Below are 26,776 nucleotides of genomic sequence, written 5' to 3' on the forward strand. Positions count from 1 at the left end.
CCTTCTATATCAAGCTGATAGTGGGTGTCTTCTCATGTATTTTTCAATCCCTGGATGTGTTTCGCTTTCAATTCGAATTTCATTTTTTCATTCAATGTTCATATTCTTTTCAGATAGTGTCGATAATTCATTCTGACATTCCATCTGTTAGCATTGAATACAAAAGTTGAATTGTCCGTGAGTTGAAGCAAGTTTGTAATCTTATTCTCGATCAGGATTTGCGTGAAGTGTTTTTGCACAAATAATGCAACGTTTAACTCTCTTTTATTTGAAGATTGACTCTTTTTAAAAATAAGCGAAAACAGTAGTTCCATTCAATAGTTGTTTCGCTCATTCTAAAAGTTGCTCCCCAGGAGCTTTCTGATGCATCGGTAGTTAGAACTACTTCTGGAATAAACACTGAAGTTAGTCTGCGTCTGGGGTTCTTCATCAATGTCCATCTCCATCTTCTTATCTGCTGGAGGATTGAAGCATTCAGCCTCATCATTCCATCCCATCCGTTTGTTAAAACTCCTTTCTGCAACAATTTGAAGATTGATTGGAGGTGCAAAGATGCGTCTGAAAGAACGAAGCGTGTTGAACTGAGCTTTCCCACGAATGATGCAAATCCTTCACTCTGACAGTCTTTGCTCTAATTCACCTTGTCTCTCAAGAGCTACACAACTCTTGCAATGCCTTTTTTCTTTCCTCCGTTTGACATACTTCGAAGCTGGTTGTGTTCCATTCGAATCCCAGGAAGCTGAACTGCGAACTCGGTTTGAGGTTGCATTTCTTTAAGTTTATCAGAAGGCAAAGGCTTTCCAGAAACGAGATGATTTCTTGAATTATTTTCTTCAAGACTTCCTGATCTTGATGTTGAAAATGAAGATCGTCCATATAGGCAATGACTATGACATCCCATCTTCTTTTAATCTCCGCTGTCACCTTCCTCATTATATGTGTGAACAGGCGCGGTGCATCTGCAAACCCGAAAGGCATGCCTTTGAAGGAGTAGTCTTTTTCCATGAATCTGAAGCGAAATAGGGAATCAGTTCTTTTGAAACTGGAATTAAATAATAAGCTTGTTCCATATCAAGGGATACAGCGTTATCCTTCCGTCTTATCAGCCGTTCCACTGTTTTCTCTCCATCGTTCTAGAAATGTGTTCTCTTCACCGCTGCATTCAGTTTCCGACAATCTAGAATTTGCATCCAGCTGCCTGACTTCTTTTGAATGAGAAATACATTGTTTCTGTGTTTGACCTCCCTCTGCTCCATTGGGATAACAACTCCTGTTCGTAACTGTTCTTCTAATATTTTCTTGAATTCCTCGATCTTTTGTTGGTTGAGAAGCAACGCTCCGTCTCTGAACTGGGCTCTGCTGAGAGCTTTCCTGGACTGCTTGCTTTTCCACATGGCCTGCACTCCATTGCTTATCAATTTCTCTCCTCCGATTCGCTTCCATGCCGAGATAAACAATGCTGTTCTTCCTCCTATCTGCCTCCTCTGCTCTGTCTCCTTGTGAACTGGACCAAAAATTGTTGATGCCCCCTTGGTCTCCTGCTTCAACTGCTTTGACTCCGTCTTCTTCCGAATTGCTGTCTTCTTGCGCGCACTGAGGACCGGGGGGATCTCCGAAAAAACCGCGGGTTAGGCCGAGGAAGGGGAAAACTCAATCTTCTTTGAAGCGTTCCTGGTTGTTCTCTAACAGGAGCCTGAACACGTGTAATAGGAAGTGCTGGTCTTTGGAAACCTCCTTCAAACTTAGCTTCTTGTCTTGCTTCTCTGAGAATCAGTTCCTGTCTCTCTGTGAGGATTCCCGTTGAAGCGTCTGTGCTCATCGCTGTGGCAGCCCTGAAACCAAACCTGCCTTGAATTCGAACCGTTCGTTCCTCTTTAAGAGCTTTGGCAATCATTATCAAGATGCCAGCCAGCTTTTGTTTTGCCCCTTCACTTGAATTTTATATCTCGGCTAAGCCTATGAGCGCATTTTTAATTGCCTGGAAAAGAAAAATCTCCACCTTGTTCCTAACCTGATCTAATGCGTCGTTAATCCAGTCTTCGATTCTCTTTGCAGCGGGTTGTTCAAGAGATAACAAAGGGCTTAAATCCTGTGTTGAATACTCTTCAATAACATCTTGGAATGATCTTGGGGAAATCCTTAGATCAAAAATCGACAAATTCAATGCCTGTCTAAAAATGTCCTCAAACTCCTGACAAATAAGTTGGGATATGTCTAAAACATCATCATTCTCCTTTCTGTCAGCTGAAGGGGTCAACTCCTGCGCTAAACGTTCCGGTAAAGAAGGTGAAAAAATTGAAGAGGAAGAAAAGATGTTCTGTTGTGATAAGGTCCCTGGTTGGCTTTGCGCCCCACTGTGCTGCATTGCAGAATCAGCCGACTGCGTAAGTCCAACAATCGGAGGGAATTGTGAAGGAGACGTCATTGATAAAAAATGAAACAACTGAACCATTGATTGTGGCGTCTATCTCAAACAATAGAAGGAATTGATGAAACATTTTCTTGATTGTTAATGTACTTGTGCATGTGAATTCAGCTGCATGAGTTGGTTCATCTGATATCGGATATTGTGAAGTTGATAACATCGATTAAATGTTGTCACTGTTGCGAAGATTGTGGAATCTTTCGAATTAAAAAAGGAATTGATGTGTTTCAATTAAATTAACTGCGGTTTGAATAAAAAAAATATCTTTGAGATTTCATCTTTAAGAATTCTATTGGAATTTCACTGTTCTTCACATTTTTTGAGAATAAAAATGAAAAACTAGTTGTTTTGAAGAAAATGATGTTCCGTATCAGTTATTAGCTTGTGATTGGAAGTAACTGTCAAAAAAAACCATTTAAAAACAAATTAATAATAAATATCTAATGTTTTCCATTCAAAAAATTTTTTACTCGTATGTTATTAATACTGTTATTTATTTATTTCCTTTTTTATTTTTATTTTTTTAATTTTTTTTTTAATTATTTAATTATTTATTTTTATTTATTTTTATTTATTTTTATTTATTTTTATTTATTTTTATTTTTTTCAAGATTATCTGTTTCCTCTGAAGCGAAAAATTTCTTATCGTTAATCCTCAAATAAATATTTGACTTTTATAAGTTTGTTTTAAAAAAAAATATACAATAATAGGTGTTATTCGAGAATTAATCTGATTAAGACAAAATATAAATATCACTCAGATTATCAATTAAAATGCAAAGCCTTTAAATTCTTAAGAACAATCGTTGAACTTCAACACCTCCTTATTTTGGGAGTGAGCGCAGTATTAAGGGCTCAGTCGTTCAACAGATCAATGGAAATTGAAGCAACTAATTTTGGACGTGTGTCTGAACCAGGCAGTATATTCTCTGCGGTCAGACCAAGTGGCGGCTTGGATCTGTCTCAATCCAACTCCACAAGTAGCTCAACATCCCCCATCTCACAGACTCAATCTAACCAAAGTCACAACGTGTCACAGGTTATTCCGTCAACTAACAAACTTGCAACTTTGTCTGCAGAACTCTTCGGTGAAGCTGAGTCTGCTCCAATATTTAATTTTCCGTCTAATCGTTCAGACGTTCAGGAAACCAGGAATGCATGTGAATCTTTATCATTTGTCCCATTCATCCCATCGCAAACGCATGCCCATTCAAGATCTTCAAATTGGAAAAAGGATGCCTTGGACTCAAGCGGTTGGAGAATGGAGCAATATTTATGGAAGGGAAAACAGTAAAAGGACAAACTGATGAAAGAAGTTCAAATGAATAAGGGGTTTCTCGGAGGTCAGAAGGAAGAGTTTGCCTGTTCCGCTTGGATAAAAGAAGGTTTAGCAACAGGTGTCATATCAAAGATAGAAAGGAAGAAGGTTCGTTGTCTGAGCAAAATATTTTTCATACAGAAGAAGGATGGAAACTACCGACAAATACTAGACTGCCGTCCGTTGAATGCAGCTGTGAAGAACAAACATTTCAAGATGGAAGACCACAGGACAGTGGAAAGATTATTAGAGCACAACGATTTCGCCACTACCTTAGATTTATCCCAAGCATACTTCCTCGTCCCAGTTCACGATTCGTTTGTTCCGTTTCTCGCCTTTTCCTTTCACGAAGAAACATACGCTTTTCGCGGCATGCCATTCGGGTACAAGGATGCTCCGCGGATCTTCACGCGACTGATGAGAAAGGTATTGCAAAGCATCAGAGAGGAATGGGATGTAAAATGCATGGCATACTTGGATGACGTTATCCTTATCCACCAAAACCCTATCTATCTTGCAGAAGTGACGAAGAAAGAGATAAAATAGTTTGCAGAGCTTGGACTCATTGTCAATGTGGAAAAGAGAAATGCAACTCCGAGACAAATCTTCAACTTCTTGGGTTGGACTTGGAGAACAACAAAGATGACAGTTGCATTGGAAAGGAACAAAAGGAAGGTATTAAGCAAGGAGTGCAAGCGGTGGATGACAAAGGCAAAAATTGGAGCGATAGTGAAAACAAGAGACTATGCCTCATTCATCGGTTCAATAAGTGCAGTGCGATTTGTGTGCAAAGACACAGGGCTTCAAATGAACACATTGGACGCTCTGCTAGACAGAATTGTTCGAAAATATGGATGGGATGGAGAATTCGCAATGAATTACGGAGTTTTCAAACAAGTCTCATACTGGGAATCGGGCTTGAGGAAGGAAGAAAGAAGAGATTTGGAGATTTTCTCAGTTCCAGATGCGGTATTAACAACAGATGCAGCTCCTCTGGCATGTGGAGCTATCTTAGAAGTCAACGGAACATGTTTCCATTATCATCAGCCATTCGATCGAAGATTCATTTCGCAAAGTTCAAATTTCAAAGAAACACCGACAGTTCTCCTTTCTCTCAATCTTTTCTAGCCCTATATCAAGAAATACAACGTGAAGAATTTGCTTCAAAGATCAGACAACTCAAGCGTTGTCTTCGACATAAACCGCTGGGCTGCATGAAAAAACTTAATCTGCATCAAAAGAAAAATCAGACGAGCAATTCTCCAGATGAGGATCAATGTGAAAGCGATTCATCTTCCAGGCGTTTTGAACAGTGCAGCAGATTCATTATCAAGACTAGAAAGATCAGGAGACTACCAGATCACACGGAAGGGAATGGAGGAGGTTCAGAAGCAGTTGAATGTAGAAATAGAACAGGATGCATTCGCAAGTCAAGGAAACAACAAAGCGCAAATTTGGTTTGGATCAAGTAGTCTCTACGCAGAGGATGGATTGTCCGTAAGTTGGAAATACGCAGTGACTCTAGTTCATCCCCCTGTTCCGCTTATCCTTCCGAGTATGAGGAAGATTTGGAGAGAGAAAGCAAGAGCAGTTATTCTAATACCAACCTGGAGAGATCAAATATGGACACCGCTGTTGAAAAGGATGATAACACACTTCGAATATTGGAAGAATTCGCAAACTATTCTTCAACCAGGACCAGGCTTAAAGAGAACAGGAGCATCTCTTTCACCAGGAGGTTATATTGCGGGGAGACTATATTGGTGATGGAAATCGGGGAGGAATGGTGGACGGACGGGCTTAATAGGTTCAATGTTCCTGATCTCATTATCTTTGAGTCTCGAAATAGTGTCGCTTCCGCAACTTGGTCTTCGTACACGTTCAGCTTTGCGCATTTTTCACAGGCGTTGGAGGAAGAGGGATATAGAGACTTTCCGAATGAATTCACCGATTGGTCCCAGATCTGTGCTAACATTTTCATAAAGTTGAGAGGCAAGGGTTTACCATATTCATGCCTTTGCACCACGAGATCCGCTGTCTCGTTATTCACCAGAATCAGTAATGGAGAAAACCTGGGACAATTCCCATTGATAGAAACATTATTCCGCTCGTTTCATCGATCTCACATTCTAAGGAGACCTTACACATCTATGTGGTCTCTTTCAATAGTATTTGACTATTAATATCGCATGACTCCAAATGAGGAATTATCGTTCTTCGACCTGACCATTAAATGCATCATCCTGTTAATTATTTTCACAGCATGTCGCTTCCGCGAGATGGAAAGAATATCCATGAACCAATCCGTGTTTCAAAAGGAAATGATCCATATATTCACAAATTTGAAAACATCTCCAACACTCTCAAATATAACAGTTCCATTTTTGAAAAGCACGGACGAAAAAGTTTGCCTATGAAGAGCTGTTAAATCACTTTGGGGCAGAGTTATGACAACTTATGAAAATAGAGATATATTTTTGCTCAACACGGTACAGCACACTCCGCTTAAAACAGAAGGAATACGTAAGTTAGCCCGCCTTGGAATGACGCAGATTGGGATTCCAGCTGAATATCGACCTTACACTCTCAAGCATGCAGCAATTTCTGCACTATTGTTCAAGGGAGTACCAGAAGCAATGGTGGCGAGACACGCGCGTATGTCCCCAAGCTCACACACTCCAACTCGTTCATACTTCAAAGCAAATTTAGCTTCAAGGATGGCGGACACCTTGTTGTCAACAGTCGACAATTGGAAACCTCAAAGCCAAATGTGCTTGCAGGATAGAAAGGATTATGCTCAGTCAGCGCAAACCACATCTTTGAATTTTCCAAAGACCTCTGAAGGAGAAACAATATACCCCAACAAGGTTGAAGAACCAGGAGAAGAAAACCGTGATTATGAAGAGATTCTTGTGGAAAGAAATCAGGAAGGAGCAGTTGCAATTCTGAATACAATGATTGGAGTCGGAGCTTAATTTTAAAGAAGGAAATCCCAACTACTTTACTCCAAAAATAAGGAGGTGTTGAAGTTCAACGATTGTTCTTAAGAATTAATAGGTTTTGCATTTTAATTCGCTGAGAACAATCAAAAACTTCAACACCTCTTTTCCCACCACGGGTAAAACTCTTCCAACCCTTAGGAAATGATTTATTTTTTGTACAAATTTATCCAATTCATTCCCTTTTGCAATTGTTTATAGTAATTTCGGTAAAGTGTAACTTATTGGGTTCGAAAATTTTCATAGAAATCATCTTGAATAATTTTAAAAAAAATCTTCATTGTTGGAAATTCGATTAATAAATGTGTAATCAAGTTTCAACAATTAACTAATTAGTTGTGAATTTCAGTTTCATTACCAAAAATTAAACCAGAATTTTCAAATATTTAAAAAAACATTAAAAAATTTCTTCATTCTCCAACGTATTTTCTTCATAATTTAACTTTAATCTAAAAAACATTAAAAAAAGTTATTGTTATTAACAGAATCTGTACACATTTCATCATCTTTGAAGTTTTCTTTTCATTATCCATAAAAAATATTGAATGGATCTGTTCAACCTATTGAGTGATTATGATTTACAAATAATAAACTGATAGGATTTTTCAGTAAAAATCACAATTTTCCAAAATAAAAAACATCATAAGAAAAATGATAATATTTAATTGTATCAAATTTGGTGAAATATTGGTTTTATTTCACGGAAAAAATCGGGACCCAATATGTTACGTCTTACCGTAATTTCTCAACACCATCTTGTGCACTTTGTTTTTGCACATCAATTGTTAATTTTTGATAACGATTATTTTTTTCCTTAATTTTTATTTTCCATTCACCGCTTGCACTTCACTTGAACGACTGAGCCCTTAATACGGCGCTCACTCCCAAAATAAGGAGGTGTTGAAGTTCTTGATTGTTCTCGGCGAAAAATATCTTAAAACAAAAATTTCAACCCATTTTTCCGATAGTGAAAAATTATATTAAGGGTGTCTCTTTTGATTGGAACATTTATGTCTCAACTATTGCAATCAGAGAGTGAAATAAGGCAACGAAGAAGCATTAACATTTCCTCAAAGGAAGGGTATAGCATTATTAGACGATACAATGATCAATTCAATTCATATGGATCAAATAAACATTTGACAATTATCCTTGGAAAATGTTCAACAGGAAAAAGCACGATGATAGATGCTTTGTTGGGAACTGAGCTCAATGAAACTGATGAAGGAAAAATCGTTAAAGTCAACAAATTGTCTGAAGGGCCAAAAATTGGAAATGGGAGAATTGCTGAAACACAGCTTCCTAAAGTTTATAAGCTGGATGAACGTGTTTGCCTGTTGGATACACGCGGATTTTATGGGACCAATATCGATGATGAAACAGATATACTCAATACACTGATATTAGAAGCGAATCTGAGAAAATGCAATAAAGTTTCAGTTTTGTATCTCTCTGAATTTAATAATTACTGCAATTTATCAAGATTGGAAGAAGACATGCTGCTAGTGAACGATATATGTGAGGATATGAATCTGCCCGTTTTATTTGTTGCCAACAAGTGTTATGCACCACTATGTTACAGACTAAAGGGAAGCAGTGAACCAGAAAACATCAAAATTGATTAAATTGAAGGATATCTTCACGAACAGTTCATGGAGATGTATAAGGGGCAAATGGATGAGATCAAAAATAAATATTTCAAGCAAATTAATCTTTCAGATTCAGATGCACAAAGTGATGAAAAGACTATCAGAATACTCATTGAAAAAGCAAACGCTTCAACAGGGCTGGAAAAATCCAATTTGGTGAAGTGCTTGAATCAACTTAAAATTCTCGTTGTTCTGAAAAAGGCACTTGAAGAAGGACGATTCATATTCAATGATCCAGTTAACAGTTACTCAGTTGATAGACTTAAAAAAATTTTACATGATGAACAATATTATGTGCATTCTAATCGTTTATCGCTTGGCCGCTGTACACCAAAGTCCTTCATGTTCCTGAATTGGACTTCTGAAATGGCGATTAAACTGAGTTGGCTTGTGGAAGCAATGATCGGCAGAATGCATTTTCCAAAAAATTTGGCATCGACTAAAGAAGCATGCGAGTCATTCATAAGGATGCTGGAGCAAGACAGTTGCAAGCTGAGTTCAGATGAAACGAAACTTTTCGATGAATTGAGAAAATTGGACGTTGAAAGTCCAGAACTTGTGGATTCCAGAATCAAAAATGAAGAGAGAACAATTAAGAATAATCGGGAAATGATCAATTTCAGTGAAAAACTAATCGCTTCACTTGACACGGATGATCTTGTTTTGTACGATAAATATCATTTTGATAAAAAGAATGATTTCTTTTCGAATGAAATCGAGATTGAAAAGCCTATAAATATTCCAAACTCAACGTTCAAATTTACTCCTGCGAATGAATATACTCATGCTGATGAGGATAAATTAAAGCCGAGAATTGAAAGTGGATTGTTCCGAGGAGCATTCAAGGCAGAAAGCAAAATTCATAAAATGGCATCAAGTGGACTTTCATATGCTACAACTTTAATTCCCTCTGAAAAAATTAAGATTGTTGCAGGCGCTGTTGTGTTCGGCTTAACTTCGCCTTTGTTGAAATTACTCGTTCCGAATAAAACATGTGTTTGCGAAGGAACAATTGAGTTTTCAGCCCCATCGAGAGACTTACCGACAAATGCGCAGAAAATCGGGAAGTTAAAAGCCAGAGTGGCAGACATGGGTGAACAGATTGAAAAAGCGAGCAACAGCATCGCTTTTTTGCAGGAAACAAAGGAGAAAATAAAAATGGCAAAATCGAAGCTCGAAGAAGCGGAAATGATGAAAGATGTTTGGAAGAAAAGAGTGGAAAAATTAGAGGAAATTTTGAGATTTTGCGAAGAGTGCGACAAGATATATGAAGAAAATCGGAAAAAGGTAGATCAGCTGTACTTATTTACAAGGCAATATCTTCCACAGACATTTGTGAATCAGTTAAAAGCTGAGAAATTGATGGCATCAACTTCCTCTTCCCTTTCGCCATCTTCTTCTGCTGTGCCATCGACATCCAGTTCTTTTGAAGGAAAGCAGCAAAAATCATCATCTTCTTCAGCTGAATCCTCGTTTTTGCCAAGTGTATGTGAATGCAAAGCAATTGAAGAAGAAGAAGAAGAAGAAGACTTTTCACTTGTTCATCAAGCAGACGAAGACAAAAAGATTTTGGCAAGGTTCATTGTTGCAATGGAGAAACTGGAAGAAACTCACAAAAAGCAAAAAAGCGTTTCTTTGAAGTTTGAGGGGAGATATGATCCAACAGAAGTTGGAGAAGCCGTTGATGAAATCGGGAACATTTCTGATCAAACAGTCGGTTGCATTGGCTATTTTGAGCAATTCAAAAAATGCATTGAAAACGATGAAAAAGAAATGTAATCATTTTTCCAATTTAATGTTCTTTCACAAAATGAAAGACGTGCATTTGGTTGCATTCTGTTTCAAATAAAATTTTTCTTTTATTTTTGTTCATGATAAATATGTTTTTTTTTTACAAGTTACACCGGTTTTAAAAAAGGAACGGGATTATTTTCTGTGTGTTTCATTTTCGTTTTAACCTCTGTATGTAAGCTTTGATGTTGCCTTTGATCTTTCTCACCATTTATATGTATTTTTTCTTTCTCTTCTTATTTTCAATTTTTCTCTTAACAGTTCAGAGAATATGTTGAGCTGTATTTATTTTCTTTCGATGCGCGCAGACAATTATTTATTAAAGACATTCGCAAATAGATAAAAATATTTATACATTTTTATTTTTGTTTTGACTTTTGCGTTTCAATTAAACACATCGGAATAACAATCAGTCTATTTCAAACGGAACAACACTTCTTAATCAAATTACTTGTTCTTCACGACCGACATTGATTTATTGCATTCAAAAAAGTGAAACAAACGAAGAATTTCCATATTTGTTTTTCACACAATATAGCAGGAGAGAAGTTTAATAAACTTGGTTGAAATCTGCACAAATGTTACAACTACGGTTATTACGATTATCAAAAATTATTCATGTTATTTATCATTTTGCTATTGGTGAACGTTTCCGTGAACACATACGGAAATATCAACGAATCCTTCAAATGGGTTTTGGCTGTTGAAAATAGGTCAAGTTTGAGCAAAATTGTTATCCTTTTTAACACCATGATGCTTTTTTTGTAAGTTCTCATGTTGACAAAAAGAAAACAAAAATTCAACATTTATCATACAAACAAACAAACTTATAATTAATCATTTAGAAGAAAAACAAACAAAAATAGAGATATCATATATTAACCAAGTGAAGTGATATTGAGAATTGAAAAACACCATCATTTCTCCGCTCCCAAAATTTTGTAATTGTTATTTTTAATGAAAAATTATTTCTCCTCTTTTTTTTCAAGTTACCATTTCTTATTTCTTGTCAAATCCAAAGATTCGCTTTCCCCCCATTCAAAATCCTTTTTCATTTCATCCATCATTGATCGAATGCATTTCTCGTTCTCTGCTTCTGTTTCATCTATTGTCTCATTTTCACTCAATTTTGATTTTTGCCCCAATTTTTGGTTTATGTTGGAAAAAGATGAAGAATTCCAATCAGAAGAAGAAAGAGGAGGAGGAGAAGAAGAAGAGGATGAAGAAGAAAAAGTTGAAAAGGCTGTTGTAGATGATCGTGATAAATCTTTTTCTTTTCTTCTTCTTTTTCTCTTTCTTTTTCTTTTCATCACAATTTCGATTCTTCTTTGTTTGTGAGTGAAGTCGAACTTGTGTCTTCCTTCACAAATTCATCAACAAATCAGCAATATCTTCTTTCTCTTTCTCTTCGTCGTCTTCTTCTTTTTCTGCATTTCCTTCTCTCTTTCCTCTCCTTCCTGTTGATGGTAAACATTTTTCACTTTATTTATCCATTCACAAGAAAATATCATATTCATCTTCTCAAAATAGCTTGCTCCTTCTTCTTTTTCATAAAATTCTTCCTCTTCCTCTTCTCCCTCTTTCCTTTCTTCCCTTTCTTCTCCCTCTTCCCTTTCTTTCCCTTTCTTCCCCTTCGTCTTTCATTTTTCCCTCATCACTTTCTTTTCCTTCGCATCTGTCAGCATACTCTCCTCACTGAAGCAGCATTTCCATTCCGCTTAATGTCACTTTTCTCCATCCACATGCTGTTCAGAAGCAGCAGAATACCATCCGCTGCTATTCAAGCGACTAAACTGTGCTGGTCGAAGGAAAAGTGAAAAGATTCCTTTTAAAGAAGATGGCGCTAAAAAAAACAGGGAAAAAAGCAAATTGCGTGTGAGTGCTTATACAAGTGACTGCAAGTTTTCGTGGATGGAATTGGTGATAATCTGCAGTTAGAATTAGTTTTAGAGTGAAGTTATAAAGAAATTCAAAAAAGAAAAAGAAAAAAGAAAGAAAGAAAGAAAGAAAAAGAAAAAAGAAAAAGTGAAAACATGAAATTATCATTGCTGAAAAAGTTAAAAGAATTTTTATTTTTTGTAATTTCTTTTTTTCTTGTTTAAATAAAAATTGTACAAATGTTACATAAACTAGATAACACACCTCAATTTGATCAAATACTTCAATCGCAATCTGTTCTATCCTACCAGATTCGCTTCGTTCTCTCTTGTGCTGTTTCTGCGTTTGCCTCAAAATCCAGGCTGACATTGGTGTATTAATGATTATCAACAAAACAACCCAAAATGATGGCTTTCAACAAAATGCAACAAGCAGCTTGAAGGAAAAATACAAATCAATTGGCAACACCATAACACGATTAATATGTTGAAATGAACTTAAAAATTTCTCATGTGCATGGTTTCGCATGCTGCATCAATCTCCCTTCGCCTTCTCGAATTTTTTCATCTTCGCTCAGCCTCAAAGCCTTTTGGAACAAATTCTTTTTCAATGCCCGATCAACGATGTTGTCCATTGTTGTCTTTATTAGGTCCCTAAGGCGTTCAATTATCATGCGCCCAATCATCAAAAAAACTGCGAATTGTTGAAAGCTTGATTCCCTCCCAATCTTCATTCAGCTTGAACAACCCACTCAAGAAAGCATCTAATTATAAAAGAATCCCTTGTTTATTACTAAACTCATCACATCAAATTTCAGATGTCCACAGAAAAGCAAACAATTTGAAATAACAGAAAAAAATCATTTCTGACAAGGAAAGCTTCTAAATAACTCTAAAAATGAGTGCAAAAATTGAAATACTTAAGTTTGAATTTTATTTTAAAGGAACACTGAAGTGTATGCACAAAATAAATAAACAAACTGTTGCTTTTTTGTCACTTTTTTGAAAAGTTCAAAAAAGCACCAAATTTCCCCTTCTTTGTTCCACTCAGAATGTTAAAATAGATATTTTTTTTAACATTCAATTCCAGACATGTGGGATACTTCTCAATTCGTTCCAAATTTCATTCAAAATTCAATCCAGATCCTTGGAATAAATTATTGTTTATCTGATCAGAAAGAAGTTTAATTCTTTTGTTCTTGACTTGATATAGCCTGTACAGTTGGCTTCTTTGTGAATTCTATTTCATACTGATATTTACGAAGCAAAGCAATTCTTATTGGTCTGCAACATGTTAATTTTATCAATTACCAATTATATTTGTTGTTTTTGTTATTTTGTTTAAAATATGATGTTTCATGCAATTGATCATTCATTCAATAAACAGAATGGAAATGCAGAACGAATACAAATCCAATGATGATGTTCAGAAGCTAACCCTCAGAGATAAGTTTTCGAGTTTGTGCTTTTCATATTATCTTGGAATCGCTCAACTTCACGTATTTTGTTGATGGTTGAAGGTATTTTTTCTGAGCTTGAACACTGCACTGAAAGCGAGCAGAAACAGAAAATTGAAGAAATGAATGAAATAGTTGATGAAATGAATAAAGAAGAATTCAAATCAGTTTTTTCACAAGAACTGTTCGACAGAATGGAAAAAATGATTGAAGAAGAGAAACTGACGATGGAAAATGCACTTTTGTTGATGAAGCGCATGGGATATTGGAAAGTGATGATGAACGTGTGGAGTTACAATAATTATCATTCTTCATTGAACAAAAGAATGGGAGAGATGATAATTGATGAAAATGAGAAGAATAAAGAAGAAAAGAACGAAAAGTTTCTGATTGATCTCTGTGAATGCATTGTTTCTTTAAGCTGTGCTTTCTCATCTGAATTGCTTTCAATCATTGTACCGTGCCTGATGAAAATTGCATTGAGCAAAGAGGAAAACGAAGAAGCTCAGAAAGAAGTGGAAATAGCTTTGCTTTCATTGAGTAACCTTGAATATTTTGTATGCACATTTCTATTTCCTTTTGAAATATTTCTTTCTATCTTTTCTTTTCTTTTCTTTCAAAAGAGTTTTGAAAAAGGGATTTATTCAAAGGAATTGACAGAAATTATCAAATATCATCAGGAGCATCACAATCTTTCACGGCTTGCATATCAATCTGCATGGAAGTTTTTGATTTGCAGATTGAACGATGACGAAAGCTTGAAAAAAGTTATTGCGAATGAACTACACTTTGAGAGAGAAGCAGCAAGAGAACTAGAAGAGCTGACAAGATGTGTCGATTGGAAGAGAAAAAAAGAAGAAAAAGAAAAAGGAAGAATAGAAGTGTTTGTTTTAAGGAGATGGATCCAAACGTTGACATCTTTTTTTGAATACCATCTGTTTTGGAATGAAGAAAATTTAGAACTTTTCAGCAGCATTGTGAGAGTATTTCGAGCAGCAAGAGGAAATAAAAGAGAAGTTAGCTACTGGTGCATTTATTCTCTGAGCAATGCAGCCGAAAACAGGGCTGTGATGATTGATGACTTGTTTAAAAGTGGAGCTATTAATGTTTTTTTGGAGGAGATGCAGAGGCCAACATTGGATGACGAAATGGCATGCGAATGCTTCAAGTTTTTTATGAATGTTTCAAGAAGATTGAAAAGAAAGGCCGATAATGATACGAATGAAAAGAAAAGAAAAGCAACAAAAAAGGAGATATTTGAAAAGATGGAAGAAGAAGGATACGAAGATATCATTGAGAGTTTTCATGAAATATTTGATTTTCTCCACGAAAAAAACTGTTATGCATTTTTATTGAATACTTCTGATTATTTTATTAACGTTTAACAAAATTCATTTCATTTTATTTTTTCGCTCAAAAACTATCTTTTTCAATTTCCGTCATTTCACAAAATTCCAAAAAAATTAATTGAAGTATTTTTATTAATGTTTTTTATTTCCTTTTTCAATAATAAAAACGAATAATCAAAAAAAAACTATTTTTATCTTTTCGATTATTTTCATCAAGAATCTTTTTTGAACGAATTGTCGCTTTCAATCTTTTTCAAATAGATTCATTTTTTCATGAAAATTCATCTGTTCAGTTATTTCCTCTGGAAGTCTCTGATTAATTTTGATTTTTCTCTTTTTCATCTCATTCTTGAAGATTCGAGAAGAAGAAGGCGAAACATGAAATGAAAATTTACGAGGAAGAATTCAAGAGTATCAATAAAGAAATGTTCGTTGAAGAATACAGATGTCAACTTTATGAGACCAAATGCAACAAACAAGGCCAAAAAAGAAGACAATCCAATGCTCCAATTCAGAATGGGAATGGTTAAACAAATCAATCAGAATTTTTTGCTCTTCACATTCTTTTCATTTTTTGTTCAGTTTTTCATATCTCTGAATTCTTTTTCTTTCTTCTCTGTTTGTCTTCCTTCGCTTTTCTCTTCATTCCTTTTATCTCTTCTTCTTGAATAAGGACACTTGTCTCATTCGTTTCATCTCAAAATGCAATTCTTCATAATTTCAATCAAATTCAATTTCTTTCTCTTCTTTTTTCTTTCTTCATTCTGTTTTCATCTGCTTTTTCCTGTTGATGGAGAAGAAGAAGATACCTCTTTCACATTCTTTTCTCACAATATCATCCAAAAGTTATTCTTCAATTGCATTTCCTCTTCAGCTGCTTTGCTATCACATAAATAAATACTTCTTCATTCATCAATCATTTTCTATCCTTATTCTCTTTCCTTAGCTGATATCCCTTAATCTCTGCTCAAAATTGTTCTTTTCCTCTCCATTTTTCTTCAATTCATGAAAATCTCCAAAAATCTATTCTTCCAAATCCGCTTTTACCTCAAGCTCAATATAAAAGCAATGAATTCATGAAGATATTAAACCTTTCATTTTTGGTTGCTGAGGATAAATTGAAAAGACGAAGTAAATGAATTCACAGCTTTGATGCAAATGATTGATGTGTTCAATTGAAAAGTCTTCCTTTGCCTTTTCTTATTCGCTCTCCAACTTTTCTGTTTTCATATCCATTCAAAATGCAGAGGAAGAAGATATTTTAGATGAAGTTTATTTGCTTTCTTTGATGATGATAGAAGAATAAGAAGAACGAAGAAATATCAGTTGTGGAGTGTTTCTTGTTTGTTGATGGTTTGTCGAGAAGAATTTGAAACAAAATGTGTTGTTTGGAAAATGATGATGAAGAAGGTGAATTATGATGATTTTGATCGAAAGAGATGAGCCTCAAGAGAGATGAAGATTGAATGAGAAATCAGCAGCAGAATTGAAAGATGGATGAAATGTTGAAGTTTCAAATAAGTGAGTGGGACTGTTGATTGAATTGTCAATGAAGACGAAGAAGAAAGAGAAGAAGGAAGATATTGGGACAGAGGAACTTATTGAGAAAAATAAGAAGGAGGGGAAAGGAGTTGACACAGAAGAAGTTTGATTTGCTTGTTTTGATGGTGATCGTGATGGATAAGATGATAAAGGCAAAGGTGAAGACGAAGAAGAAGAAGAAAGAGAAGAAGAAGAATGCACAGGAGAATAAGAGTTGCGTGCAGAAAACGTCTATCAGAGAAATAGAAGTTTTCAGATCACATTTCTCCGAATGAGAATGTTCTAATAAGCTCATTTTGGAATTCATGGGAAGATGACGATGGGCTGAAGGATTAAATAGCAACGAAAAGAAGAGGAAGAATCAGAAGAATCCGAAAAATTCAAAAATGAAGAAAAAGAAGAAGGAGATGAAGAAGAAGAAGAAGAAGAAGAAGAAGTGTGCTATTTGAAGAATTATTTGGATGACGAAATGAAAACGATGACGAAGGCGGTGGTGGAAGGATTTGATGTGCATAATTTGCAGAAAAAGTCGAAAAAGGAAGAAAAATCGGTTGCACTGCTGATGAAAGAATCCTTTCTGTTTTCGTGCTGACAGAAGAATCTGAATCAATTCAAAATGAAATCAGCTCCCATTTCTATGAAAAATATTTTTCTTCGAAGAAAACGACAACAGTTGAAGAGAAATGTGTGAGTGTTGGTTCGCTCAGCGAAGATGAAGATGATGATGCAGAAGACAATCATTCAGAGACTTGAAGTGTAATTTAATTAAATGAGTATTCCTTTTGAAAGGAAAATCTCCAAGAGAAAAAAGAAGGGCATTCAAGGTGTGTGAATGAATTCTCGATATCCTCACGTGCCTGAATGCACAATTGATATTGCTGAAATCAATGGAATTGTTTCATGACTGAAAAAGAAAAACTGCATTGGCTCGAAAAATTTCTTCAGAATGTGGATCAGAATGCCTTTTTCCTGCCTCTTCATTCTATTGGATTTACAGCTTCCAATGCAAATTCAATATTGTTTTCGGTAGCAAGCAAAAAACATAAACTCTGAATGTTTCCTGTATGATTCTCAGTAGAATTGGAATCTTCGATGTGTTTTTTTTCCACTTTCCTTTCATCTGATATCAAAATGGACTTTGAAAACAATTTTTTTTTTTGACATTTCTCAAAGAAATACGTAAATATCTTCTGTTGTAAGAGCTTCTCAAAACTTTGGCATCTGCATCTTTTCGGTGCTTGCTTGCTTTCTCGGTTTCTCTTCAAATAATCAATTTCTTCATAAAAGATTGTAATACTGCATTTGACGCATTTAATTTCGATTTTTAACCACTCGACAGGTATTCCCTTTTTGTTTTTATTCGGTGATTGGTCAAGTTCCTCAATCCAGTCAATCCGAGCATATTATCAAATAGAACAATATTTTTCTCTTCTGCCATCTGGTGAGAAATTTTGAAATTGTGCAATTATTGGCAATTAACAAATTCATCCAATTCGGGAAGCATTCGCATGTTCCTGCTCTGAATAAGAATCCGCTTTGAAACGAATCAAACAGATTCTATTCATGCAAGTTTCTTGCCCGATTTCTTTTTTCCAATCAATCAAACTCCATTTCTGTTTGAAAGATTTCTATTATTCTTCAATCAATGAATGGCATTCGAAAAGAAAAGGCGTTTGGATAAAAATGGCCTCATTCAAATAAACTGTTGGTTCGATCAAAAAGAATAAAAAAGGAAACGCCATTTCTTCCTTATATCGTTTAACCTGGTGGTTTGGTGGAATTTCTCCTAGCATTTATTTTTTTTGCAAAGCAAAAGCAATTTGAGTTGACACGGATCCCTTTTCTTTTTGCAAGATAATCAAAGATGTTTGTGTTTTGTCATTTGTTCTATAATCAGCAAAACTGTCGAACACTTTCTTCGTGACCTGCTGCAAAAATAGAATGAGCTCGTGTGATTATGAGGATTGTGAAGATTATGTTCGGGATAAGTCCCAAATAGAGAAGTTTAATGGTGTGTTCATTTTCCCTTTTATTTGGAGTGTCATTGCTCATCTACTTGTGATGTTAAAAAAAGAACTGTTTGGCAAACTTAGATGTAGCGAAGAAATGGAACAAAGGCAGATTATTGAAGAAATGAACGAAGTTATGGAAGAAATGAATAAGGAAGAATTTAAAACCGTTTTCGCAACAAAATTGTTCAATAATTTCAGTTGCACCATCAAAGTGAGGAAGATACCGATGAAGAATGTTTTTTTGTTTCTGAAGCACATTGGATATTGCAGACTGATGAAATTTGTTGATTTAAATATTTCAGAGAATTGTTTGCTATACATGAGACTTGAGAAGATGATTGTCGATGAAGACAAGAAAAGAGAAAAGAAGAACGAAAATCTGATGATTGAACTCTGCGAAAGCTTTCTGATGCTTTTTTGTAATTCACATTCAGAAACAATTAAAAGGTGTGTTCGATTTCTTCTGGTTGTTGCGATGAACAAGGGAGAAAACGAAGATACGAAAAAGGAAGTGGAGATGGCATTGCTGGCTTTGAGTTGCAGCAGTAGAAGTCTTGTGTGAGAATTTTCATTTCTATTTTTATTTCAAATAGCTGTTATTTTAAATAAATGATTTTATTAATTTCCTAATTCATTTATTTAATTTATTTAACAGACACTTGGAAAAAATCGATATTTGGATAAGATCGCAGAAATCATCCAATATGATCAAAAGCACCACAACTTGACGCAGCTTGCACAACAGTCTGCTTGGAAATTTTTGGTGGACAGATTTTACAATGAAGCAAAAATTGTCCGAGAGCTTGTGAAAGAGCTTCATTTTGCAAGAGAAGCCACAAGAGAATTGAATGAGCTGACAAAACATGTGTTAGGGAAGAAAAAGGAAAGCGAATGGAAAAAAATGAAAGAAGCTTTGATTATTTGGGGATGGGTTTGCACAGTCAAAGAGGCGTTTTTCTTTGTCAGATCTTGGAAGAATGAACCAAATAGGCTGATCCGATACCTTGTCAGGCTGTGCAGGGCAGCAAGAGAAACAGAAAGAGACATATTCAGAAAATGCATTGAAGCGTTTATTGAAGTGTCACAAAACAGATCTGTAAGCATAGATGTGATGATAAAGGAAGCAGCATTTGATCCGTTGATGGAAGAAATTCATCAATCAACATTTAGCGACGCAATCATGATTTCTATCTTCAGATTGTTTTTGACTCATTTCGAAAGATTGAAAGAAAAGGAGCAAGATGAAGCGGAGAAAGAGAAAAGAAAGGCAACGAAAAAGATGACATTTGAAAAGTTGGAAGAAGAAGGATACGAAGATGCTATTGCAAGCTTTAGAGGGCTGTTCGATTTTCTTAACAAAAAATTTCGTAATTATGGCTCATTATCGCTGGATATTTCCAAATATTTTGTGTATGCTTAAGGAAATATGATTTTTTTTTTTTTTTTGAATTAAGTATATTTTTTTTTCCTTATTTGTCAATTTTCATTTTGCAGTTTAGCAATGTTCATGAATTATTTGTTTTTCTAATCAGAAATTTTTGTGTTGAATTTTCAATCTTTCTCTTTTTTTTTAATGATGTTTATGCTCGAGAAAATGAGGTGCATTTCGTTTTGTAACTCAAAAATTGTATTTTTATTTTTTTCATCATTTCACAAAATCGAAAATAATTATTTGAATCTTTTTTTAAAAAAAATATTTTTTTCATTCCGCTTTATCAAAATGAAACAAAAATAATAAATTAATTTTTAAAAAATGAAACTTTTTGGCTTTATCATTTTCATCATAATTTTTTTTTTTTTTTGAATTTCCATTTTTCTTTTCTTTTTCACAAAATCATCCCACTCTTTCGGCAACTTTTCTTCAGCAATTTCTTTGTTGTTTGAAAAGTCAAATTGATTTTTGTGTGAAGGAAGAGGATAAGTCGATGATAGAGGAAGCTTCATCAGAACTGTCCCAGACGAGTCTTTCAGCACGTCGATATATTTGAAAGCTCTTTTGATGACTGAGGGTGATAAATCTGAATGTGTTGATTGTCGAAGAGCTTCAACAAGAGCTGTTCTCTTCGCAGTTGAAGATGTTGATAAAAATGTTTCCAATGAAGAACCCTTCTCAGACATCGGAATAGCAAATTCACTTCAGAACAATGGCTGGCAGATGTGTGTGCTGTGAGGGACAAATGTCACAATATCCACATTTTCTATTTTGAACTCTCACCAGATTGTTGGATCTGCATGAGAAACGTGGAGTCGATAAGAAGCAAGCGGTGTGATTCGTCGTATGAAATATGTTGTCTTCTTTCTTTGATCGAAAGGAGAAGAATTATCAGTGCACACATCCAAAACATAGAATATTTTATCGATACTCATATTTTCAGCAATATCTCAAGATTTGAAGTAAGAAGAGGTTTCAAGTCATCAGGAAGTTTGAAACTCAGCCAAAGAATCACTGAAGGAAGTGATTGACCATCCACTGCGACAGCTGCAATCAGTGTAGAATTCGCTTTTGCTCCATAGATTTGGTGAAACAGGATTTTGCATTTGCCGGATGAACAACATTTCGATTGGAGAAGTTGGGTGTTCTGAATGATTTCTCATCAACGTTGAAGATGATGGAGTTGTTGCAACAATTATTTGTTTGATGCAATCCATTGAGTATTTCACACCAGGGCTTTTTAACTTGTTGGCTTGATATCGCAAGTCTGTTCGCGTCAACAATTTTCGGTTTGGATGTTTTCAACTGGGGTTGTCTTTTGATGAAATCGTAGGCAACTGACTCAGAAACTTTAATATCTTGCGTGTTTTCTGGTTTTTAATTATTTACAACATTTTCAATCTAATTAATATTAATAAATACATTTCAAAGAATATTTATGCATACCAGTTTACACATTTTTATGATGTTCAAACTTGCTCCAGTTTGTGATTTAATTTTTATTTCGTCCGGCACTATTTGCTCTTTTTCACGAATGACCACAGCAGGTCTTCCAATTTTTGAAACTAATCTGCTATGCCGAACAGCCTTTACTGCACTCTTGAATCGAATTTTGCTGAATTATTTTCTGTAATATGTATCCACCATTCGCAAAGCTCTATCGCTAACAATATGCACCATTCGCTCCAGCAGATTCTGAAATTGCTATTATTTGAACGAAAGCATCTCCTCCAGCAGCTTCAGCTGACCCTCAGAAGAATTCCTTGCAACTTCCTTTTCATTTTTCATTTTTTTGGGTTATGATCATATAGCTTATTTATTTGTTATACTATTACAAATTTTTATGTTCATTTAAAAAAACTTTTTTCGAACATCAAATTCATATTTTGAAGCATTTTAACCTTTGTATTTTTTTTCAATCACTTTTTCAAATCATTATTTTGTGTAAGAAGCATTCATATGGGTGATTCGTTATGAAAAGTCACAAATGTTAAATTTTTTAATAAATCAAAAATTTCATATTTTGCTAAATATTTTGTTAACAAATATCAAACTTCACTTTAATGGAATCAATCACTTGATAATGTTATTTCAAACATTCTTGAGGAGATTTGAGAGCTGAAACAGAAATTTAAGCAAAATATGAAAAATTCGATTTTTTTGAAAATTAAACATTTGTGACTTTTCAAAAAGAATAACCCATATGGGGGAAAATACGGACTTTCAAGCTTTTTATGCACAAAGCACAAAATACTTGCTTCACTCATAACATTTTTAAACTTTTCCAGATTTCAAAACAAATTTGATTTTCACATTTGAAAACATACATCATTACGTAATAACCTTTTTTTGCGACCTCAAACGTATATCAAACAATAAACCTATTAATTTCAAATTTTTTGATCACAAAAGTTCATCGAAATTGCATTTTTTTTTCAATGAAAATGCCTGAAGTCTCATATTTTCCCCCATATGTGAAAGGAAAGTATCAACAAAACTAAATGTTCAATGCACTCATTCGATTTCCAAAGTAAGTTCTGAGCTTTGGGAAGACAGTGAACAAAAAATGAATAATGAAATATATCTGAAGGAATAAAACAAGTGTTTATTTGTTAAAAACAACAATAAAAGCTCTTGAAAAGGCTGAAAGATGAAACAATGTTGCTTCAACTTCGGAAAAACATTTAAGAAAAAAAAAAAAAAACAAAAAGGATGTTTTTCCATTGCAAAAAAGAATCAAGATAATTTTTGTCTGAAATCGTTTTTGATTGAATGGACTTTCTGGAATCATTTGAGATACTTTGAATGAGAGAAGATGTGCTAACACACTCCAAGATTATTGAGGGAAGATGGAATTGTCAGACAATCGAATTCTCCAAATTCAACTGTTTGAAGAAAGAATTGTCTCATTTTGTTCAGAAAGATGGACAGACTGTGGATCAAAACAAAATATAAAAGAATGAAGAAATTTCAAAGAACTAATTGATGATAACAGAGAAAATTGGAGTGGATTATTCCACGATTTTTGATGAGAGAATCTGAACGTTGGTGATAAGAGATTTTAAGTGAAATGCAGGAAGATAAGATAATGAGATGAATTCAAACAGACATCTGAGTCAATTCAAAAACTTCAGATTGCATCTTCCAAAGATTCATCATGACCATGAATTTTGAAAAAACACTTAGAATGAGTTTTCAGTTTTTTTTTCAATTCTCGACTCTGCAGAGATCTGTTTTCCTAAAAAGAATGCAGTTATCTGAGGAATTAATCATATACCTGTTGAACTTTGAAATCTTTAAAAGGGAAAACATTTTCAGGTTGTGCATGAGTGATATGTTTGAAAAGATAGATATCTTATGTTGTATGAAAAATGATGGAATCGAAAATGGTGATAGAATGGAAATTGATGAAGATACCAAGGAAAAGTGTTCTTATTGAAAAACAATTCATATGAAATTTTCAATTATCTTGAAAAAGTTTTTTATCATTTTGTATTGAAATTGTTCGTGTCGTTAAAACACTCAAATAGAATTAAAAGATAATTGCAATTAAAGTGTGATATCAATTTCTTTTGTTTTTCTTCTGTTTTTCGTTCATTCTTTTGTGTTCAAAATGAGAAAGAGTTCACAAATGAGAATTCATAAAATAACAAACCAAAATTTGTTTCTTTATAGTTTTTGATCAATTTCTTTGAATGTGTATTGACAAGATATCAAAAAAGAAATGATGAAGAAATTTCAATCATTATTTGAGAAGTATCTGTCAGATGATTCGTGCACTTCAAAAGAGAAAACATTAATATCCTTAAAAGTTATCAATTCAACATTCTTAAAAAGAGAGAGAATTTGAAGAAAGAGGATGTTCAATATTTGGAACGTTATCGATTTGATTCAATGATGGATACAAGTTTGCAAACATTATCAAACAATAACATTTCAACATTGTTCCATTTCTTTCGCATTCAACATTGTTCTTCATAGTCTGCAATGGATGTTTCACACTGCAGAATAGTTGTGCAAGATTTTGAATGAAACAGTCTTTTTTTGAACGTCTTATTTCCTGTTCGTGTTCAGATATTTTGGAAATATTTATGACAATGAATAATGGATCATCATTCCATTTGTGTCCTCTTTTTGTTCCACTTTTCCAAAAGAATTGAATCCCTTCAGATTTCTGAAACATTACCATGGGTGCTTAACCCGCACCCTGGTGCCAAACCCGCCCCCTCAGATTTTTGCTAAACACATATATTTTTGTTATTATTTTTTCAGATTCCTTCATTTTAGCTTCAAAAAAAAATGAATATGTGATTTTAATGAAATGACTGTATACAAACGCTGTGCAAATGTTAATAAACAGTTAAATATCCATCTTCAAATAAACTTGGAACAAAGTATTTTCCATTGTTGAAAGAAGTGAGAAAAGCAAAAACAATATTCACTTGTATTTCTTTATTAATCTCAACGATTCGCGATTCCAAACTTATTCATTATTGAAAGAAAGATAGATAGAAAGAAACTACAACGATAACGAAGAATAATATTTCTTGCGAAATTCAATTTCTTTTTTACTAAAGGCAGGTGAAACTGCTCTTTGAATTGGTTTTTCGTTTTCCATATTTCTTCCTTTCTCTGAGTCGCTCCCTCCACTAACATCATCGTCTATAATTTCATAAATTTTCTTTTTCTTTTTCTGTTTTCTTTCTCTTTCATCTTCATTTGAAGAAGAGCTTGACAAAAGAATGTTAAATTCTTTTCGAGAATGCTTTGTTTTCAAAATTGAAGAAGTCGAAGAAACATTTGATTTTTCAATTTCTTTATATTTCAATCGAAGAAATGCAAGATGCTTTTCAGCATCTTCAAGTTGCTTTTTCAATTCAAAGATGTCCAAATTTTCAATAACTTGGGGGAAATATTGAAATTCAAGTTTTGTTTGCTCAAAGAACAAAAATATTGCTTCACTCATGACTTTATTTCATTTTCTCTGATTTCAAAATAAATTTGATTCTCATGTTTGTAAACAAACATCATTGAAATCAAAACAGAAAGAATAGTGATATTTCACGAACGTCAATAAATGAACCAATTTTATTCGTGTTTTTTGATCTCAAAAAGTTAGTGGAACGTGTATAATTTTTCAATGAAAATGCCTGAAGTGAAATATTTCACACCAACTGTTGTTGGATTTAATTTGTGATCATTAGACGGAGAAGAACAGATCGATTCGTTCGGCGAAGTTGATTTTGTTGAGTTTGCTTTATCTGCAGAATGAATATCTAATGATTTTGATGAAGCAGAAACGCTTTGACTTTTTTGTGGAGAATAGTCACCAAATAGTTCTTCACGCCAATCTTGAGACGAATAATAAAGATCTTCTTTCAATGTAGATGATTCCATTGGTGCTCTTGCCACTCTAGAGAGCACAGGAGCTGCTGCAACTGGCCAAACCCCTGTCTTTATGAATGCTGCTTTTATTGTTGAAGGTGTACAAGCAGCTGCCAAGGCTTCAGGAAGAACTTCTGCGAGTTGTGTTCTATAAGAAGGGAGGGAGAATGGAGATGGAATGATAAATTTGTTGTTCAATGCAGATTTTAGTCGAGAAAAGATACAGGAATCACATGGTTGAAGTAAGTGTGTCATGTTTGGTGGGAATCGTTTCAAAATGATGTTGTTTTTTTCTGCGGCTTCAATTACAAATTCATCGTTATGTGTTGAATGATTATCCATCAACAGAAGGGTGCGATGTGAGCTTGTTGGTTTGACTTTCTCTGCGATTAATGGAATCCAGTAATTAATCATGATGTGCTTGAAGATATCCTTAGTGATCCACACGGAAGATGAAAAAATATATCTGATATCAAACGAAGAAAGAGTTCGAAACTCTTTCGGGAGTGTTTTCTTTGGCCAAAGAAGAAATCGTTGCAATGAGGATCCGTCGGCGCAGACACAGAGGCAAATTGTGGCATTCGGCACTTTTGGAGGTGCTGGAACAGCTGGAGGAGTTTGATCTTTGAAGCAAACAACCAATTTTGATGAAGATTCCCCGCAAGTGATCGAAGATTCGTCGAAATTGAAAATGTCGGATGATGTAATGTTATAGTCTGATATTATGTTTGAAAATTCAGTAAACCATCTGCTTATATTATCTGGTGACTGTGCTTTGATTTTTGCAACATCTGTTGGTCTTGCGATAGCGGCTTTCAATATTTCGCTTCGTTTTATTAATTTGTATGCATATTTTTTATTGATCATTTTCAATTCATTCTTTGATTTTGGCTCATTTTCAATCAGATCGACACACTGAAACATTCAAAAAAAGTTAGAAAAAACATGAAAAAAATATAGCAAACCATGTTTTGCACATCACGAATTCGAACCATTGTTTGGTTTGATAAAAGAACCAAAACTTGGTTTTCAATTGTTTCCAACTGGTTGTCTGTAAATGTTTGTGGATGCCCACTCCTTCCGACCTCTCTTCCTGCTTTCTCCGCTCTTATCCCTCGTTTCCAAGCATCCTTTGAAATAACTTTGGCTTTCATCGCAGTTGAATATTTAACTTTGAAACTTTGTCGAATTGCGAATAGCTTTTTTGACGGGGATTTGAACACGCGATATTCACTTGTTGCCAGAACTCTGTGCAATTGAGATGATGTCAATTCAGTTTTTTCTGTCATCAAAATAGGGAATGATCAATTTCTTCAGAATTATCAAAATTAATGTTTCTGTCATAGGCAATCCTTTTCAGATGCATGGTTTGATATTATGTTAATATATGGGTAATTCTTTTTGAAAAGTCGCAAATGTTTAATATTTGAGTTTAAAAAAATGAACATTTTTTGATCATTTTTTGCTTTAAATGCAGAAAACCTTGTGATTTATTCAATTTGAATTCACAAACCTATTTGATGAGAGAAAAAGTGAATGT

General features: G+C 34.4%; 8 protein-coding genes across 8 annotated transcripts; 6 read left to right on the forward strand and 2 right to left on the reverse strand.

Moving 5' to 3' along the window:
- Nucleotides 1-1,086: 1,086 nt before the first annotated feature.
- On the reverse strand, nucleotides 1,087-2,425 carry MONOS_11636 (uncharacterized protein; the record flags this gene model as incomplete). The annotated part of the gene is made up of 4 exons (XM_067864185.1): nucleotides 1,087-1,610; nucleotides 1,651-1,912; nucleotides 2,012-2,138; nucleotides 2,190-2,425. The coding sequence occupies 4 exons, from the start codon at nucleotides 2,423-2,425 to the stop codon at nucleotides 1,087-1,089; spliced, it is 1,149 nt and encodes a 382-aa protein (XP_067727392.1).
- Nucleotides 2,426-3,299: 874 nt separating this feature from the next.
- Nucleotides 3,300-3,719, forward strand: MONOS_11635 (uncharacterized protein; the record flags this gene model as incomplete). The annotated part of the gene is made up of 1 exon (XM_067864184.1): nucleotides 3,300-3,719. One exon carries the CDS (start codon nucleotides 3,300-3,302, stop codon nucleotides 3,717-3,719), a length of 420 nt encoding a protein of 139 aa, XP_067727393.1.
- Nucleotides 3,720-4,385: 666 nt separating this feature from the next.
- On the forward strand, nucleotides 4,386-4,871 carry MONOS_11634 (uncharacterized protein; the record flags this gene model as incomplete). The annotated part of the gene is made up of 1 exon (XM_067864183.1): nucleotides 4,386-4,871. One exon carries the CDS (start codon nucleotides 4,386-4,388, stop codon nucleotides 4,869-4,871), a length of 486 nt encoding a protein of 161 aa, XP_067727394.1.
- Nucleotides 4,872-5,009: 138 nt separating this feature from the next.
- On the forward strand, nucleotides 5,010-5,510 carry MONOS_11633 (uncharacterized protein; the record flags this gene model as incomplete). Its single annotated transcript, XM_067864182.1, has 1 exon — nucleotides 5,010-5,510. The coding sequence occupies one exon, from the start codon at nucleotides 5,010-5,012 to the stop codon at nucleotides 5,508-5,510; it is 501 nt and encodes a 166-aa protein (XP_067727395.1).
- Nucleotides 5,511-6,190: 680 nt separating this feature from the next.
- MONOS_11632 (uncharacterized protein) lies at nucleotides 6,191-6,718 on the forward strand (the record flags this gene model as incomplete). Its single annotated transcript, XM_067864181.1, has 1 exon — nucleotides 6,191-6,718. The coding sequence occupies one exon, from the start codon at nucleotides 6,191-6,193 to the stop codon at nucleotides 6,716-6,718; it is 528 nt and encodes a 175-aa protein (XP_067727396.1).
- Nucleotides 6,719-7,780: 1,062 nt separating this feature from the next.
- Nucleotides 7,781-10,522, forward strand: MONOS_11631 (uncharacterized protein). The gene has a single exon (XM_067864180.1). It carries the CDS (start codon nucleotides 8,395-8,397, stop codon nucleotides 10,168-10,170), a length of 1,776 nt encoding a protein of 591 aa, XP_067727397.1. The 5' UTR covers nucleotides 7,781-8,394; the 3' UTR covers nucleotides 10,171-10,522.
- Nucleotides 10,523-18,738: 8,216 nt separating this feature from the next.
- MONOS_11630 (uncharacterized protein) lies at nucleotides 18,739-19,839 on the forward strand (the record flags this gene model as incomplete). Its single annotated transcript, XM_067864179.1, has 2 exons — nucleotides 18,739-18,975; nucleotides 19,075-19,839. 2 exons carry the CDS (start codon nucleotides 18,739-18,741, stop codon nucleotides 19,837-19,839), a joined length of 1,002 nt encoding a protein of 333 aa, XP_067727398.1.
- Nucleotides 19,840-24,966: 5,127 nt separating this feature from the next.
- MONOS_11629 (putative Pogo transposable element with ZNF domain) lies at nucleotides 24,967-26,525 on the reverse strand (the record flags this gene model as incomplete). The annotated part of the gene is made up of 2 exons (XM_067864177.1): nucleotides 24,967-26,151; nucleotides 26,202-26,525. The coding sequence occupies 2 exons, from the start codon at nucleotides 26,523-26,525 to the stop codon at nucleotides 24,967-24,969; spliced, it is 1,509 nt and encodes a 502-aa protein (XP_067727399.1).
- Nucleotides 26,526-26,776: the final 251 nt, after the last annotated feature.

This window comes from Monocercomonoides exilis, assembly GCF_001643675.1.
Source record: "Monocercomonoides exilis strain PA203 chromosome Unknown scaffold22-1379369, whole genome shotgun sequence".
Classification (NCBI taxonomy): Eukaryota; Preaxostyla; order Oxymonadida; family Polymastigidae; genus Monocercomonoides; species Monocercomonoides exilis.

Excerpts from the sequence above, each read along its gene's own strand:
- MONOS_11631 (XM_067864180.1), top strand. The coding sequence starts at position 8,395 with ATGGAGATGTATAAGGGGCAAATGGATGAGATCAAAAATAAATATTTC.